This window comes from Pteropus medius, unplaced genomic scaffold (genome assembly GCF_902729225.1).
Source record: "Pteropus medius unplaced genomic scaffold, Ma_sr-lr_union100, whole genome shotgun sequence".
NCBI classification, from domain to species: Eukaryota; Metazoa; Chordata; class Mammalia; order Chiroptera; family Pteropodidae; genus Pteropus; species Pteropus medius.
Genome location: NW_024343732.1, coordinates 1134266 through 1149380, shown reverse-complemented (window position 1 = coordinate 1149380; position 15115 = coordinate 1134266). Strand labels below are relative to the sequence as shown.

Below are 15115 nucleotides of genomic sequence, written 5' to 3'. Positions count from 1 at the left end.
CCTACCAAATCTCTCATGTCTTTTTGCAGTTAATCCCTGTTTCCATCTCCAGCTCGAAGCAACCACTAATTCACTTTCCGTCTTTATGGATTTGCTTGTTCTGGACATTTCATATAAATGGAATCATAACTATGTGGCCGTTTGTGTCTGGCTTTTCTCATTCCGCATCATTTTTTTCTGGGTTCATTCACATTGTAGCTTCATTCCTTTGTAATGGCTGAGTCATATTCCACTGTATGGATAGATCACCTTGTGTTTATCTAGTCATCTGTTGCTGGACTTCAGGTTATATCTACTTTTGGGAGATTGTGACTGGTGTTATTCCGAATATTCATTTACAAGTTTTTGTGTGACCAGATGTTTTCATTTCTCTTGGGTGTGGCATTCCTGGGTCACATGGTGTGGAATTAAATAAGAAAGGACAAAGGCTATTTATTCAGAGTTTACTTTAGCAAGGTAGTCAGCCATTATCACTTGCATTTGGCAGAGACTCAGCAGCAAGCAGAGACGTGGGAAAACTTTTTAGTGAAAAAAAGAGGTGGCTTTCAGGTATGTCCCATTGGAGGCTGGTGACCTGAAGAAGCTGTGGGCGGCTAACTAGAAGTGGGCCTGATAGCGTGGGTTAGGGATGCACATTTAGCTTTCTTAAGTCGGTTCTAATTTGGAAGTGGGGCAAAAATCAGGGAAATTGTCAATTATTCATGAAGCCCTGGCCACTGGGGGCCGGTGGTTACAGGTTACTATGTAATAAGCCAGAGGTTGAAGTCTGACTTCATGCAAGTCTGACATGTGGATGATGGGTTGGCTTCCTGGGCTGGTGCCTGCCAACTGTGGGCCAGCGTTCTCTTTTTTCTACATGATCTTGTCACAGTCCGTTTGTCTGTTCAGCCTCTCAATGGTGACTCTGTGTTTAGCCGTTTGACAAACTCCCAAATTGCATGACTTCACCTTCCCGTGTATCTCAAGTTTTATAACCTGGTTTTTGTTTTTCTTCTCCAGCTTAACCTTACGTTGTGAGGGTGTTGCAGTGTACCTGCTCATATGTCCTGGAGATTCTGTGTCTGTGTGGGGGCCTCCCGCATCGAACCCTGTCAGCACCGGCTCCTCCCCACCCCCGCCCAAAGCTTCTCCCTGTCTCTTTCGTTCTCCCTTGAGGCTGCCTGCTGGTGGTGGCCCCTATCCTATTCTCTCATTTACTGAGTAACTCACTCCATGGCTATTTCCAGACTTGGATTTGCCAGGCCCCGGGTGGGTCCTGAGACAGTAGTTGACTGGGGGAGTTCTATGCCCCAGAAATGGGAAGGGAACAAATGCTCTGAAGTGGGGCTGAGTGGGTTCAAATCCCTGCCCTGTTGGCTGGCTGGAGGAGGCTTGTCTCACCTGCCCAACAGAGCGGACAGGGACATTGTGCATATCCAACAGGGATCCATCCCTATGCAGTGACCCACAGCATAGGTCAAGTGTGTCACTGAGTGTCCCCATGGCCCTCCAGGCAGCTGGAGAGTCCTGGATTTCAGATGTGTGTTTGAGAGTCGTACTTTGAAGCCACTGCAGCCCTGACTGAGCACAGCCTGTGTGTTTCCTGCCTCCAGATCCACAGCTCCCAGGACTTTGACATCTGCGTGAGGGACATGATCCCAGCTGACGTCCCTGAGCACTTCCGGGGGACGGTCAGCATCTGGGCCACTGTAACCGCTGTGGACGGGAGCCAGCAAGTGGCCTTCGATGACTCAACCCCCGTCCAGAGGCAGCTGGTGGACATTCGATACTCCAAGGTCACCAGGAAGCAGTTCAAGCCGGGTCTGTCCTATGTGGGGATGGTAAGCATTGGGACTGGTACCCAAGAGGGGCTGTCCAAGGTCACAGGCTCTGCGCTGCCTTCCACCCCAGCTCCTGCCCGAAAGCCACTGTGAAACCACTGTAATAGGGTCCCAATTGTAGCTGGGGGAACCAGGCCAGCAGAGCTTGGTGTCACCTCAGCGGGAAGCTGCCATAACCCTAACCCCTGCCTGCCTCTACTACCCCCACTGTGACCCCTCTTGTCACACACAGGATCTTGGTGGTCCTCGCACCGTGTCTCCCTCTTGCTCTGCTTTGGGATTTCAGAAGAAATCTGAAATCCCTTCTCTCTTTGTGCCAGGATCTCAGCTACTACTGTTCGAGGCATGCAGACACAGCTCATGTGCCCCTTGATTTTAGAGTCCCAACTGGAGTAGAAGCTAAAGTACCACATGTGTGGTCAAAATGTGTATGAAGAAAGGGTTTGGGGCTGTCGATTAATTGAAAAGGGAGCATTTCATGTACAGCGGAGAAATTATCCACCATCTGCATTAAAGAACAGAGCTATTAATGGGGATCGCACAGGTTTAACATCATTCTGTCACCGAATACTCAGTCTAGGGTCCCTCAGGGCCCACTGACCATATTTCTTTTACAACATTCATGTCTTCTGAACCTCTCGTTCTGATCGCCTTTTCTGCCTGCCTGAATGAGTGAGATCTGAAAGTCAAGGGGAGCTGTCCATAGCATTGCCCACCCTGTTCCTACCTTGGCATGGCTCGAGGCTCACGGCCAGCCTGTGACTTCTTTGCACCTTGTGACTTCTTTGCCAAGTCCAAGGTCATGAAGGTTTCCTATGTTTTCTTCTACGTATTTCATAGTTTTAGCTCTTACATTTAGGTCCGTGATCCATTTTGATTTACTTTTTGTATATAGTGTGAGGTGGGGGTTCCCCGTCATTCTTTTGCGTGTGGAGATCTTGTGGTCCCAGCACCATTTGTTGAAGAAACTATACTTTTCCCCACTGAACGGTCTTGGCACCCTTATCAAAGACCAGCTGGCTGTAGATGTGTGGGTTTATTTCTGGACTCTCAATTCTCTCCCATTGGTCTCCATGTCTATCCTTACATCAAAACCACACTGTCTTGATTATTGTAGCTATGTAGTGACTTTTGAAATTGTAATGTGTGAGTGCTCTTTCTTTGTTCCTTTTTCAGGATTGCTTTGGTTGCTTGAGGCCTCTTGCCACATCTTATGAATGTTAGCACCAGCTTGTCTATTTCTGCAAGGAAGCTGGCTGGGGTTCCGGTGGGGTCAGATTGAGTCTATAGATCAGTTTAGGGAGTGTCACCTAACCACATCAAATCTTTGGTGACCCCTTCCAGGTGGAGCTTTCCTACCCTGACGGCAGCCCGGCAGAAGGTGTGACGGTCCAGATCAGAGCAGAGCTGACACCGAAAGACAACATCTACACCACTGAATCTGTGTCCCGGGGAGGGCTGGTGGGGTTCGAAATCCCCTCCATCCCCATGTCAGCACAGCATGTGTGGCTGGAGGTGGGTGAGTCGCCTAGACCCTTGTCATTCAGCCAGCAGGCATGTACTCAGTGGAACTGGGACCTCTCTCTGCCCCGAGGGAGGTCACAGTCTGATGGGGGAATGCAACAGGGGTACAGATAACTCAGCTGTTCTAGGGCAAGGTGGGAGGCTGCTTCTGGGAGGGTGGGACAGTATGTGCAGAGGCCCAGAGGCCCACCATTATAGTGTGGTTGGGTCCTGTAAGTGCCCAGCCAGACTGAGCCACTTCAGGAAGATATGGAGTTGGGAGCCAGTGGGGCTAACTCCCACCTTCCAGGCGTGCTTGAGTTTACTCAGAAGGTAGTGTCAGGGGATAGAGTGATCTGAATTTTGATACTCAACAACTGTTCCAGTGAGGGGTGGCTGGGGGACCACAGGTAGGCAGACAGGAGATGATGATGATGGAGAGGGCACCAAGCCTGGAGCTGCTGAGGTAGAATTGATAGGACTTGGTGTCCCCACTATCAGGGAAAGGAGGAGCAGGAGCAACAGAAACAGATGTCCCAGCTCCCGGCTCTGTGACAGCCCCATGAACACTGGGGTGGTGGGGATGAGGCAGCTGAGAATAAATGTGTAGGTGTGAGCCAAGGACACCTGTGGCCTTTGTGTCCTCTGTGGGTGACACGTCCTTAAAGATTTTTAACCTCCAAAGCCACAGGGTCAGGGTCCCCAGGCCACCCACACTTTTTACCAACTGGCTATAAATGTGAGGGTTCCTGCTGCCCTACTACCATACAATTTCAAGTTTTTAAAAAAATCATCAAAAGACATTCTTTTATTTCCATTAGTCCTTTAGCAATGACCTAGCAGCAAAGCCCACAAATGACTCAAATATCAGAGTTAGCCAAATGATTTTCTCCCTCATAGATACTTCTAAAAATTAGCTTTTTTCAAAAATGTCACTTTTATGGAAAGATATTCTATTTCTATTACCAAATACTGCTTGGGAAAAGGTCTTTAATTTTTTTATAAAGCAAAACCAATTTTACACATCTAATTATTTTTCATTGAAATATAATTGACATACAACATATTGGTTTCTGGTGTATAACAACGATTTAGTATGTGTACATGTTACAAAATGATCACTACGGTAATTCTCGTTAACATCAATCACCGCATATAATTTCACAACTTTTTTTCTTGTGATGAGAACTTTTAAGATCTACTCTCTTAGCGACTTTCAAATATACAATACAGTATTGTTAACTAAAGTCATCATGCTGTACATTTCATCCCAAGACTTATTTTATAACCCAAAGTTTGAACCTTTTGCAATTAGTTTTGTCATAGAAACATAATACGAATGAGGCCAAAGTAAAGAGAGAGATGCCTAGGGTGAGAGCTGGGAGGGTGCCGGATTCGAAGTTTCTCATGCTGTCTGCGTGGAGTTGAGACTCATCGCCCTCCTGGCCCATCAGCGTGTGACAAACACACAGAGAACTGCCAGCCAGGGGTGCTCACTCATGCTTCAGTGTCTATGGTTTTAATTAGGGTTTCATTATAGAGGTGCCATTGATTGAACCATGGGCCCCAAGACTGAACTCAATCTCCAGTCACCTCCCCTCCCGGAGATCAGGATGGTGTGTGGCTCAGAGCCCCAACCCTCTAATCACATGGTTGGCCTTTCTGGTGTGGCCATCCCTATCCTGAGTCATCTCATTAGCACGTGTTATCAGGACCCACCATGGAACAAACACACTCTCATCGCTGGGGAAATTAGAGGGTTTTAGAGGCTGCCTCTGAGGAGCTGGGTGGAAGCCTGGCCAACTTCTTTATCCTTTCTTTTTTTAATATATATTTTTTATTTTTCAATTACAGTTGGCATACACTATTATATTAGTTTCAGATGTACAACATAGTGATTAGACATTTACATAACTTACAAAGTGATCACACCAATAAATCTAGTACCCACCTGACACTGTACATAGCAATTACGATATTATTGACTATATTCCTTATGCTATACTTTATATCCTCTTAATTCTTTTGTATCTACCAACCTCGAGGTGGCTTCTTCTGTATGTCTTTAGTTGTAGGACTTCTGTTCAGCTAGACTCCAGACAATTTTCAATGATGGTTGTTCTATAGTTTAGTTATAATTTTGATGTGGTCTTGAGAGGAGGCGAGCACAGCGTCTACCTCCTCCGCCATCTTGTTCAGAAACTCTGCAATTTCTTTATTCTCTGTCACACAGAGTTCTTAGGTTCCCTCTTCTGATGTCTCTCTTTTGTTAGCTGCATTCTTTTAGCAGCAATTGAAGGCAACAGGCTCAAACTGTCAAAGGAGCAAAGATAGTATAATTGCCAAGGCCTGGGGTGTGCAGGGGCAGGGCCGTGAGCTCCAGGTGGGTCCACTCCTCCTGACTGCCGCCTCCTGTGTTCACTCCTCAGGCAGATTATATTCTGAGAAGCCATTGGGGCTGCTGGCAAGCCTGAGGACAGGGAGGTGTACATGTGTGCACACAGAGGGGAGGGGTTTTTATTCCTAAATGTGGCCATGTGGGCCACCTGTTGCTGCCTGAGCCAATCCCCAAGACCCTGTGGCCACTTGGACACTTGCTTCCCACAGAGCTGGGAAGAACAGGCTAGCCGCATTGGACCTTATTGTCTAAGAATTGGAGAGGATGTTCCCCAAAGGGAAACTAGAGCCTGAGAGGGTTTTTCTGCAGGGCAGGGCAGAGTAGGCAGAAGCATCCCAAAGACCCCCTTCCCAGATGCCCAGGCCTTGACCAGGTACCCTCTCTTTTTCAGACCAAGGTGACGGCACTCAATGGAAAGCCTGCGGGGACCCAGTACCTGCCCAGCTACCTCTCCCTCAGCAGCTGGTACTCCCCCAGCCAGTGCTACTTGCAGCTGCAGCCGCCCTCCCACCCCCTGCAGGTAAGGCTTTCAGGTAGGACCTTCCTTGGGCAGGACTGGGCCCCGGATAGGGAGTACACATGCCTCCGGGGGACCTGCACATGCCCCAGCAGGGCTGATGGTGACGCTGATGCTGGAGCCCCCATTCCTCCAGCAAGGGGGGTACTCCTCAAAATGAATGCCCATAATTTATTTATGATGGACATTCAGACCGTGGCCCAGGGTTTACCATGATAAACATGACTCTTGCCGTCAGGGTGCCACTGCTCCCAGGCCTGAGACGGGTTCCCCGCTTTCTGGAGGCTTCACTTCTTGTGCAAAGGCAGCGAGAGTTTTTCCACCCAGACACTTCCAGACACACCGAGTGTAAAAATGAAATGAAAGAGCTGGGTCTCACGTTGGTGCTTCCTGAGTCTGTTATTCCGTGATCCCAATTAAGTAAGATGCATGGAGAGGTGTGTGGGGAGGATCTGTGAAAACTGAGCAGAAAATTGGAAGCGTTCCCACGAACCCCTGCCCCCTGCACACAGTTTCCCTGATTAGTAGCATTAGTGTGGCACGTCTGTTAACAATGGATGAGCAACATCGGTGCATTATCACGAACTAAAGACTACCGGGTACCTTAGGCTTCTGTCTTGGTGTTGCATGTTCTGTGGGTTTGAACAAATGTATAATGAAGTATATCCACTATTACAGTATCATACAGAATGGTTTCACTGCCCTAAAAATCCTCCGTGCTCCACCCATTCATCTCTCCCTCCCTGTAGCCCGTGGCAACCACTGAGCTTTTCACTGTCTTTATACTTTCGCATCTTCCAGAATGTTGTATAGTCAGAGTCATACAGTATGTAGCCTTTTTAGTTTGGCTTCTTTCACTTACCAACTTACATTGAAGTTTCCCCCGTGTCTTTTCACGACTCAAAAGCTTTTTTTGTTCTAATGGTGAATAATATTCCATCGTATGGCGTGGGCGAACTGTGGTTTGTGTAGTCCCTTACCTGTTTAGCACTATATAACTAAATGTTTTACAAAGCGCTCCGTTAACCCCCTTAACTAGAGCACCAAAGGCTGACCCTGGCTGCCATGGGCGGTGGCAGGCTTGCCAGCGTTGCTTCCAGTGCAAACCGTTCGCCATGGGCTCCCAGGCCCTACCAGCCCCATAAGTTCTGGCAGTTCCGCCCACACCCAAGGCTGCAAGGGGCCCCTGGGATGCAGCTCGGAGGAATCTCGGCATCACGCCTGTCTCCCAGGCTTGGCAGCTCTCTGCAGGAGTTATGAGAATGAGAAACTCATACGAGATTGTGCCCAGCTTGGCTGAACACACCGTTCTTGTTGCAATGCTGTTCAACCAGCGGCATGGTGTGGGGACGCTGCCATTGGCCGCCTTCCTGTGGGGCGGCAAGGAGCCCTGTGTCCCTAGCTGTCAATACTGTTGTTCCCAGTAGGTGAGAACTTGGCTGGGTCACTCAGACTTTCCTCTCAGAGGGACGTCTCCTTCTTGCCTGAATCGGGTCAGCCGGTTCCAGCTTTCCCCCACCCCTAGACCGTCATCAAGGGGCACTGGGGCCAGAGTGTCTGTGCTTGGTTTTCCAGCCTGAGCCCTGTGTCCAGGGCCTTTCCCCTTCCTCCGGCACTGAGGCACACGCAGGGAGGAGCTGCTCTGTATACAAGGAATGTCACCTCAATCTTTTGGGTTGGTGTGACGCCACAGGGCTAGTGCAGGTGAAGAGGAGAAAGCTTTGTGCTCTTTCCTTCTTTCTATCCAACATTTCAAACAGAGGGTACTTTTGTTTGTCTTTTTATAATGGGGATATTTACAAATTTAGAGAGAACTTTTAATAACATGGAGCCAAGGTTCTAGCTCTTTAGGAAAGATATCCTTACCAGAGGAAAGCCTCACCTTGCGGTTTAAGGCCTCTAATCTACTAATTTTTAATGAGGACAGGCTTGGTGGCTTTAGATCAGGGCTCCATTGTATTATTGTTAAAAAGAGAGTGGCTTTGTATCATGGGACTGAGCCACCAGTCTACATCATTTGAAGGGAGGACAGTACTCTTACCATAAAAGGAGGTCTCCTTTATTTTCTGTAACAATAGACAACTTTGGTCTGTGGGCCATAAACAACCATACGCCTTTCACCCAGATTTATGAATTAACATTTGCCTCTATCCATCCATCCATCCATCCATCCACCCACCCACCCACCCATCTATCCATTTCTCTATACATTTTTTGGCTGTAGCATTTGAAAGTAAGTTACACATAGCATAGTACATCCCCCAAATAAGGAAATTTTTCAACACGACCTCAAAGCTATTGTCACATCGAAGAAAATTACATTAATTCAATCATATTTTTTAATTCATAGGCAATATTCAAATTTTCAAAGGTGTCCTCAAGATGTAATATATCTAGTGTGTGTGCACATCCATGTGTATCTGCACAATTGTGCACACACGTGTGTGTGCATATGCATACATGAGCATGTGCACATGCGTGAGTACGCATGCGTGCATTTGTGTGTGCATTTTATTCAGGATCAATTTATACACTGCATTTGGCTCTTCTGTGTTCATAGTCACACTTGATCTGGAACAGTGCCCACACCTTTTCATCACCATGACTTTTGCGAAGAATCCAGGCCTGTGGTTCCTGTATATATATCCTTTATCCAGGTTCCCCTAATGTTTTAACTTTTTAAATGTTGTTTATCTTTCATTTTTGACTCATGAGAGTTCTTTATATATTCTGGACACTGGACTCTTATCAGATATATTGTTTGCAAACATTTTCTCCCATTGCCTAGGTGGTCTTTTCACTTTATGGATAGTGTCCTTTGATGCAACAGTGGTGTTTAATTTTGGTAAATTCCAGTTTATCTTGTTACTTTTTTCCTTTGTTGCTTGTGCTTTGGTGCCCTAGGTAAAAGAAACTATTGCTAAATTCAAGGTCATGTTTTTATCTAAGAGTTTTATAGTTTTCGCTCTTACATTTAAGTTTTTTGAACTGTTTCCAGTTAATTTTTGTATGCAATGTGAGGTAGGGCCCAACTTCAGTCTTTTGCACCATCTGTTGAAAAGACTATCCTTTTCCTATTGAATATTCTTGGCACCCTCATTGAAAATCCCTGGGCTATAGATGTGTGGGTTTATTTCTGGAAGCTCAGTTCTAGCCTATTTATCTAGCCAGATGTCCTTATGCCATCACCACACTGTCTTTATTAGTACAGCTCGGTAGTAGGTCTTGAAATCAGTAAATGTGTGTCTTCCGGCACTCGCTGACATTAGGAAGGGCTAGAGCCTTCAGTTTACCCCTCTGGAAACATGGGGATTCTGAGAGGACCCAACTTGTCAGATGCACATTTGATGAGAAGGCCCAGCCCAGTGCAGCACTGGCACCTGCAAAGTGAAGGAGTAGTTCCAACACCACTCTCCCTCCTGACACCAATTGCAGACTTTAGGGATCTCCAAGCCATCCTCAGGTTTTTTAATTTCCAGGGACATTCACAGAATCACTGAAAGCTGTTATACTCACGGTTGCAATATATAATAGTGAAAAACGGATTAAAATCAGCCCTGGAAAGAGATGCACGGGGCAGTGCCAGGAGAGTTCTGAATGTGAGCTTCCGCTTGTCCTCTCCCCACGCAGCCATGGACAGTGTTACTTTTCCAGCAACAATGCGTGACAGCATGCATGGTGTACTGCCAGCGAGGACACTCATCTGAGCGAGCCTCAGCGTCCAGAGTTTTTATCGTGGAGTCGTTCACATAGACATGTTTGATTGGCCTCAGTTCCAGCCCCTCCAGAGATCAGACTGATAGAGTGTGGCCCAAGGCCCCCACTGTAAATCATATCTCATGCGGCCCAAGACCCCAGGTACACAAAGACTTATCAGGCAGGACATTTCAGTGGCTTAGAGATCACTTATTAGAAGCGGGGGGCACATTCCAGACCTCTTTTTGGGCCAAGTTCAGTTCTTCACTACGTGACACCTCACTGAGGCTTCCATACTGTTATCACATTTTGTGTGCACTACAGCCCCATTTATGGAGCAGTAGCTGAGGCTGCCAAGGGGACATGGCTGCAGCCAGGATGGGACACCAGGCAATCTGCCCTGAGGCCAGTATGCTCCCTCCTCAGCCATCCAAACCTCCTGGTGGTCCCAGAGCAGCCGTCTCCTTAGGTGGGCTGTGGCATTGGTGCTGGCCTCTGGGTGCCAGGCAGGGCCCTCTGTGCTACGTGTCTCCCACAGGTCGGGGAGGAAGCCCACTTTTCTGTGAAGTCCACATGTCCCTGCAATTTTACCTTGTACTACGAGGTGGCCGCACGAGGCAACATCGTGCTCTCAGGCCAGCAGCTGGCCCACATCACCCAGCAGAGAAGCAGGCGAGCAACCCCAGAGAAACCGATTCGCTTAACACACCTCTCCGAGACAGGTGAGCCAAGCTGTAGGCTGAAAGTTCTGTTCTTTCTTCTGAACCATTGAGACTGGGATGGGTGCCCCAGACAGGAGGAGTGAGCCAGACGCAGCCAAGAGGGAGCCTGCCTCAGGGTGGAGGGCACGTGTCCCAAGCAAGACAGAATTGGGTTCAGGAGGAAGGGCATCCTCACTGCATGTTTTCAGGGGACTAGGGCAGGTCAGTCACTGTAAAGGTCCATACTCTGCCGTGTTGCCATCTGCAAGACCCCTCTCTAACTTTGTCCAGGCTGTTCCCCCACCTAGGATTCCTCCTCCCTCTCCTTGACTCTGTGTGCTCCTCATGAGACCCACCTCCTCCCCTTGGTCTTCCCCAGCTCCCTTCTTTTCACAGCCCTTCTGTCTAAAGCAGCATCTTCAAAGTGGGGACTATGGACGCTTGAGGGCAGGTCATCCTCTGGTGGGGTGTCTCATGCACTGTAGTGTGTGGAACAGCATCTTTGGTCTCCACCCACTAGATGCCTACAACAACCCATCCACACACAGTGTGAAACCTAAAAAGTCTTTGGACATCTCACTGGGTGAGAATCCCTGAGAGAGATGGATAGATGGGTAGATAGATAGAATCATAGATGGATGGACGGATAGATGGATGGATGGACATAGATAAATGGATGGATGAATGGACAGACAGATGAACAGATTGACTCATAGATTCATAGATAGATTTATAGATAGACAGGTTGACTCATGGATTCATTCATAGGTGAGTGAGTGGATGGGTGGGTGGATGGATAGATGAATTGACTCGTGGAAAATAGATACATAGATTCATAGATAGATTTATAGATAGACGGGAAGACAGACAGGGTCTCTCTCATACTAAGTCACTTTCTTGCCTTCGGCCCTAGTGATGTTTAGGGACAGATCATTCTCTGCGGTGGGGGCTGCCCTGTGCACTGCAGAGTGTTGATCACCTTCTGGCCCCCACCCACTAGATGCCAGTAGCACCCCCTGAATGGGCATTGTGCGCCTACGGGCATTGTGGGCATTGTGCGCCTACGTGCTCCAGGGCTTCCCTTCCCTTTTAGGTGAAATGGAAGGGGTGTGAGTGTCTGTGGAGCACTTGCCCTGGGTCAGCACCTCCTCACACTGTGCCCCATGTCACCCCAGGACAGCCTGGGGCTTTAGTGGTTCCACTGTGGGATGTTGGATTCTCACGCCTCTCTCTCCCACCTTTGACTTGTCTTAGAGCCCCCTCCAGCCCCAGCAGCCGAGGTCAATGTGTGCGTGACCTCTCTCCAGCTGGCTGTAACCCCCAGCATGGCCCCTGTTGGCCGCCTGCTGGTCTTCTATGTCAGGGAGAATGGAGAAGGGGTCGCTGACAGCCTCCAGTTCACTGTGGAGACCTTCTTTGAAAATCAGGTAGAACGTTGGGACCCCAATTGGGGGAGAGAGGAGGGATGGGCAAGCACCATCCAGGGCTGGGGTCCCCAGGGTGTTGACACCGGGATAGGCTGTGCACAGCTGCCTCTCAGACTTCATGTGTTGTCATAGGCAGAACTTCTAAGCAATAATTGGAATATAAGTTTCATCTTAACTGGAGCATCTCCAAAAGTCACAGAGACGGAGATTGCATTCATCACACACAGGGAAAAGTGGTCAGCTGTTCTCTGTCCCCGCTGGCCTCCAGACCTAAGGGACACTGCTCACGTCCCCAGCAGTGGGCTCAGCCTCCTGCACCCTCTCCCTGCACCCTTTAAAACTGGCTGCAACACGCCCTTGGCCAGCGCCTGTCTCCCCACCCCACCCCACCCCACCTGTCCTCTGCACAGAATATCTCAGTTCCACCAGCCTAGTTCCTGTCACTCTGCCTCCCACTCTTGTCCTCACCTGGGTGACAAGGTCAGGGTCCCATCTGGGCTGGTGATGACCGACTCTCCTTGGCAGGTGGGTGGATAAGTGGTTTGGGAGGGCACGGCCAAGCTCCTGACTGCTCTGCTGTGTTTGGGTCCAGGTTTCACTGACGTATTCAGCGAATGAGACACAACCCGGGGAGGCTGTTGACCTGAGGGTCAGGGCTGCAAGGGGCAGCTGTGTGTGTGTTGCTGTAGTTGATAAGAGCGTCTACCTGTTGAGGTCTGGGTTTCGTCTGACTCCTGTTCAGGTGAGCGGGACCCTTGGGTGCCAGGTTTTAGCACCTCCATGGGGGTCTCTCACTTTCCAATAAATGAAGAGCCCCGTGTGAATCCAGATTCTCTCTCTCCATTGGGTTCATTTCTTAGTGAACCTCCTTTTTGTCGCTGCTTTGGTGCAGTTGAAAGATCTTGGAATCAGATTCATTAGACCCTTGCAACGTGACTTTGTCCAGGTCCCACTTCTCCGGCCCCAGTCTGTCCATCTTTAAAATGGGCTAACACTATTGCTAATGTAAAAATAAAAGGCCTTTTAAAGGGAGAGGCAACAAGCATTTATTTGAGATCAATAAGAATAGCTATCCGAGATGCACTGATTCAGGCAGAAGCCCAAATAGTGTTTTGATTAGGAGACAAAGGCAAAGGGTATTTATGAGAAAGGGAAGGTGAACGATTACCTTAATAGAAGAAGGCATTTCTACTGGTGCAGGTAACATAACATAGTGATGCTAACTAAACAATTAAAAAATTTTTTCAGTCTAGTAGTCATTAGTCTGGTAGTCATAATAACTGCTTTCTTGCTGTCTTTGCAAACAGTTCCTTGGAGCATAATGTTGTTTTAGGCCCAGTGTAAAGGTTATTTTGCCCCGTTTTAACATTCCAAAGGTTTGAGGCATAGGTCATGCAAGGCAACTAGTTCCTCTGGCATGGCAGCTCTAGCTCCATTATAAAGTGTTCATATTATTATTATTATTATTATTATTATTATTATTTTAGAGTCAAAGGAAAGTTTATTAGAAAAGGAGTAACACTCCACAGACAGAGTGGTCTCCTCTCAGAGGCAGAGAATGAGGGGCAGTGTGAGGGATAGAGGGACAGACTAAAGGCACCCAGAGGGACCTTGAGTGTTCAGGGAATTCAGTTTATATGCCATCTTTAGTTCCCATTTCCTCTGATATGGACATACAGTGAGGAAAGGGAAGAGTATGTAGCATGAAAAGGTAAGTAGATGTAGAAAGGCCTGCTGGCAGTTCTCAGCCTTTAATCCATAGGTGCCCCATGCTTTTTGCCATAGAGAATGACTCTTGGTTACTGTTTCCCCTTCACAGCTATGGACATGGCTTGCTGGTAATCCAGCAGAAACCTGCCTTTGTTCTGCAGGTATCCTCCTGGCCTGGTTGCAGGGCTGATCAGCACCTATATTATTATTCATTTTTATTTAAATGTTATTGTATTTTTTTTATTATTTATTTTTATTTCTTGTTTCTATTATCGTTAACACCATCGACACCCATCTCCTAAGGTGATGTATGTGAAAGGAGGTTGAGACGGGAGCATGCCAGACCCATGAGAACCGGTTCGGGTTTAAAGGAAACCCTCAACTGATTGACCGCACCACCCCTTGCCTGTAGGTTTTCCGGGAATTGGAAGATTATGACGTTTCCGATGCCTTTGGGGTGTCACGGGAAGATGGACCCTTCTGGTGGGCCGGGCTGACAGCACGACGACGCAGGCGCTCCTCTGTCTTCCCGTGGCCCTGGGGCGTCACCAGGGACTCCGGGTTTGCCTTCACCGTAAGGAGAGGTGGTCTTGGAGCCCACTGCCCCTTCCATACTCCTCTCACTTTGAAACAAAGAGTCTGGGGACTACAGTATGGGGGGTGAAAGCTTTCAAACTTTTATTGCCTCGGAGCTTGATTGCGATTCTCCCCAGTGAAAACTCATGAGCGGACCCTCTGATTTGCAAAGCAGATGAGAGTAAAATGTCAGTGTGGTCTGACAACTTGATCTGGATAGGAAGCAATGGAGCTCAGGGTAGTTTGGTGGAGGGAAAACCGTCCATGGCCAAGGAGCGGGTGGCCATCCATGTTCTCGAACAGCAGGTTCACTTGTGATGACAATCATGGCTTGCATCTGCCCGCCTCCTTCCTGGTTACAGGGCTCATGGAGGTGTTAGCAGGTGCAACATACACAAGCATCATTCTAAGTCATACCAGGAGCTCACAGGTTGGCAGTCTCCACTCAAATGCATGTTGCATCGGAGGGTGCTTTTCATCCATGTTTTAAAATCATTTAAAAGGCATTCCTCACCCACCCCCATTTTTATTATGGAATTTTTCAAACATGGAAAAGTTGGACAAATTCCTACAAATTAACATTTTGCTGTATCAGCTAAAAAGTTTAGTATATAAAATATATATAATATATATTTGAAAAAATTACTTATTTTGCTGTATTAGCTAAAATATATTTATTACATATCTAGCTATATCTGTATATCTATATTGGAACAAATGATGTTTCAGTTGCATGTCTGTTGGATGCCTAGCAATTTGAACCCTTG

General features: G+C 47.8%; 1 protein-coding gene across 4 annotated transcripts in view; it reads left to right on the top strand.

The window, feature by feature from the left end:
• Positions 1-15115, top strand: part of CPAMD8 (C3 and PZP like alpha-2-macroglobulin domain containing 8) — a 66491-nt gene that overhangs the window by 18760 nt on the left and 32616 nt on the right. For all 4 annotated transcript variants that reach the window (XR_005653901.1, XM_039867741.1, XM_039867742.1 and 1 more), the window contains exons 11-17: positions 1593-1820; positions 3165-3335; positions 6113-6241; positions 10473-10656; positions 11890-12062; positions 12655-12804; positions 14185-14346. Coding sequence is in view for 3 of the 4 variants with exons in the window: in XM_039867741.1 (XP_039723675.1) it covers positions 1593-1820; positions 3165-3335; positions 6113-6241; positions 10473-10656; positions 11890-12062; positions 12655-12804; positions 14185-14346 (1197 nt within the window). In the remaining variant the exon portion in view is untranslated. The remainder of the gene's footprint in view (positions 1-1592; positions 1821-3164; positions 3336-6112; positions 6242-10472; positions 10657-11889; positions 12063-12654; positions 12805-14184; positions 14347-15115) is intronic.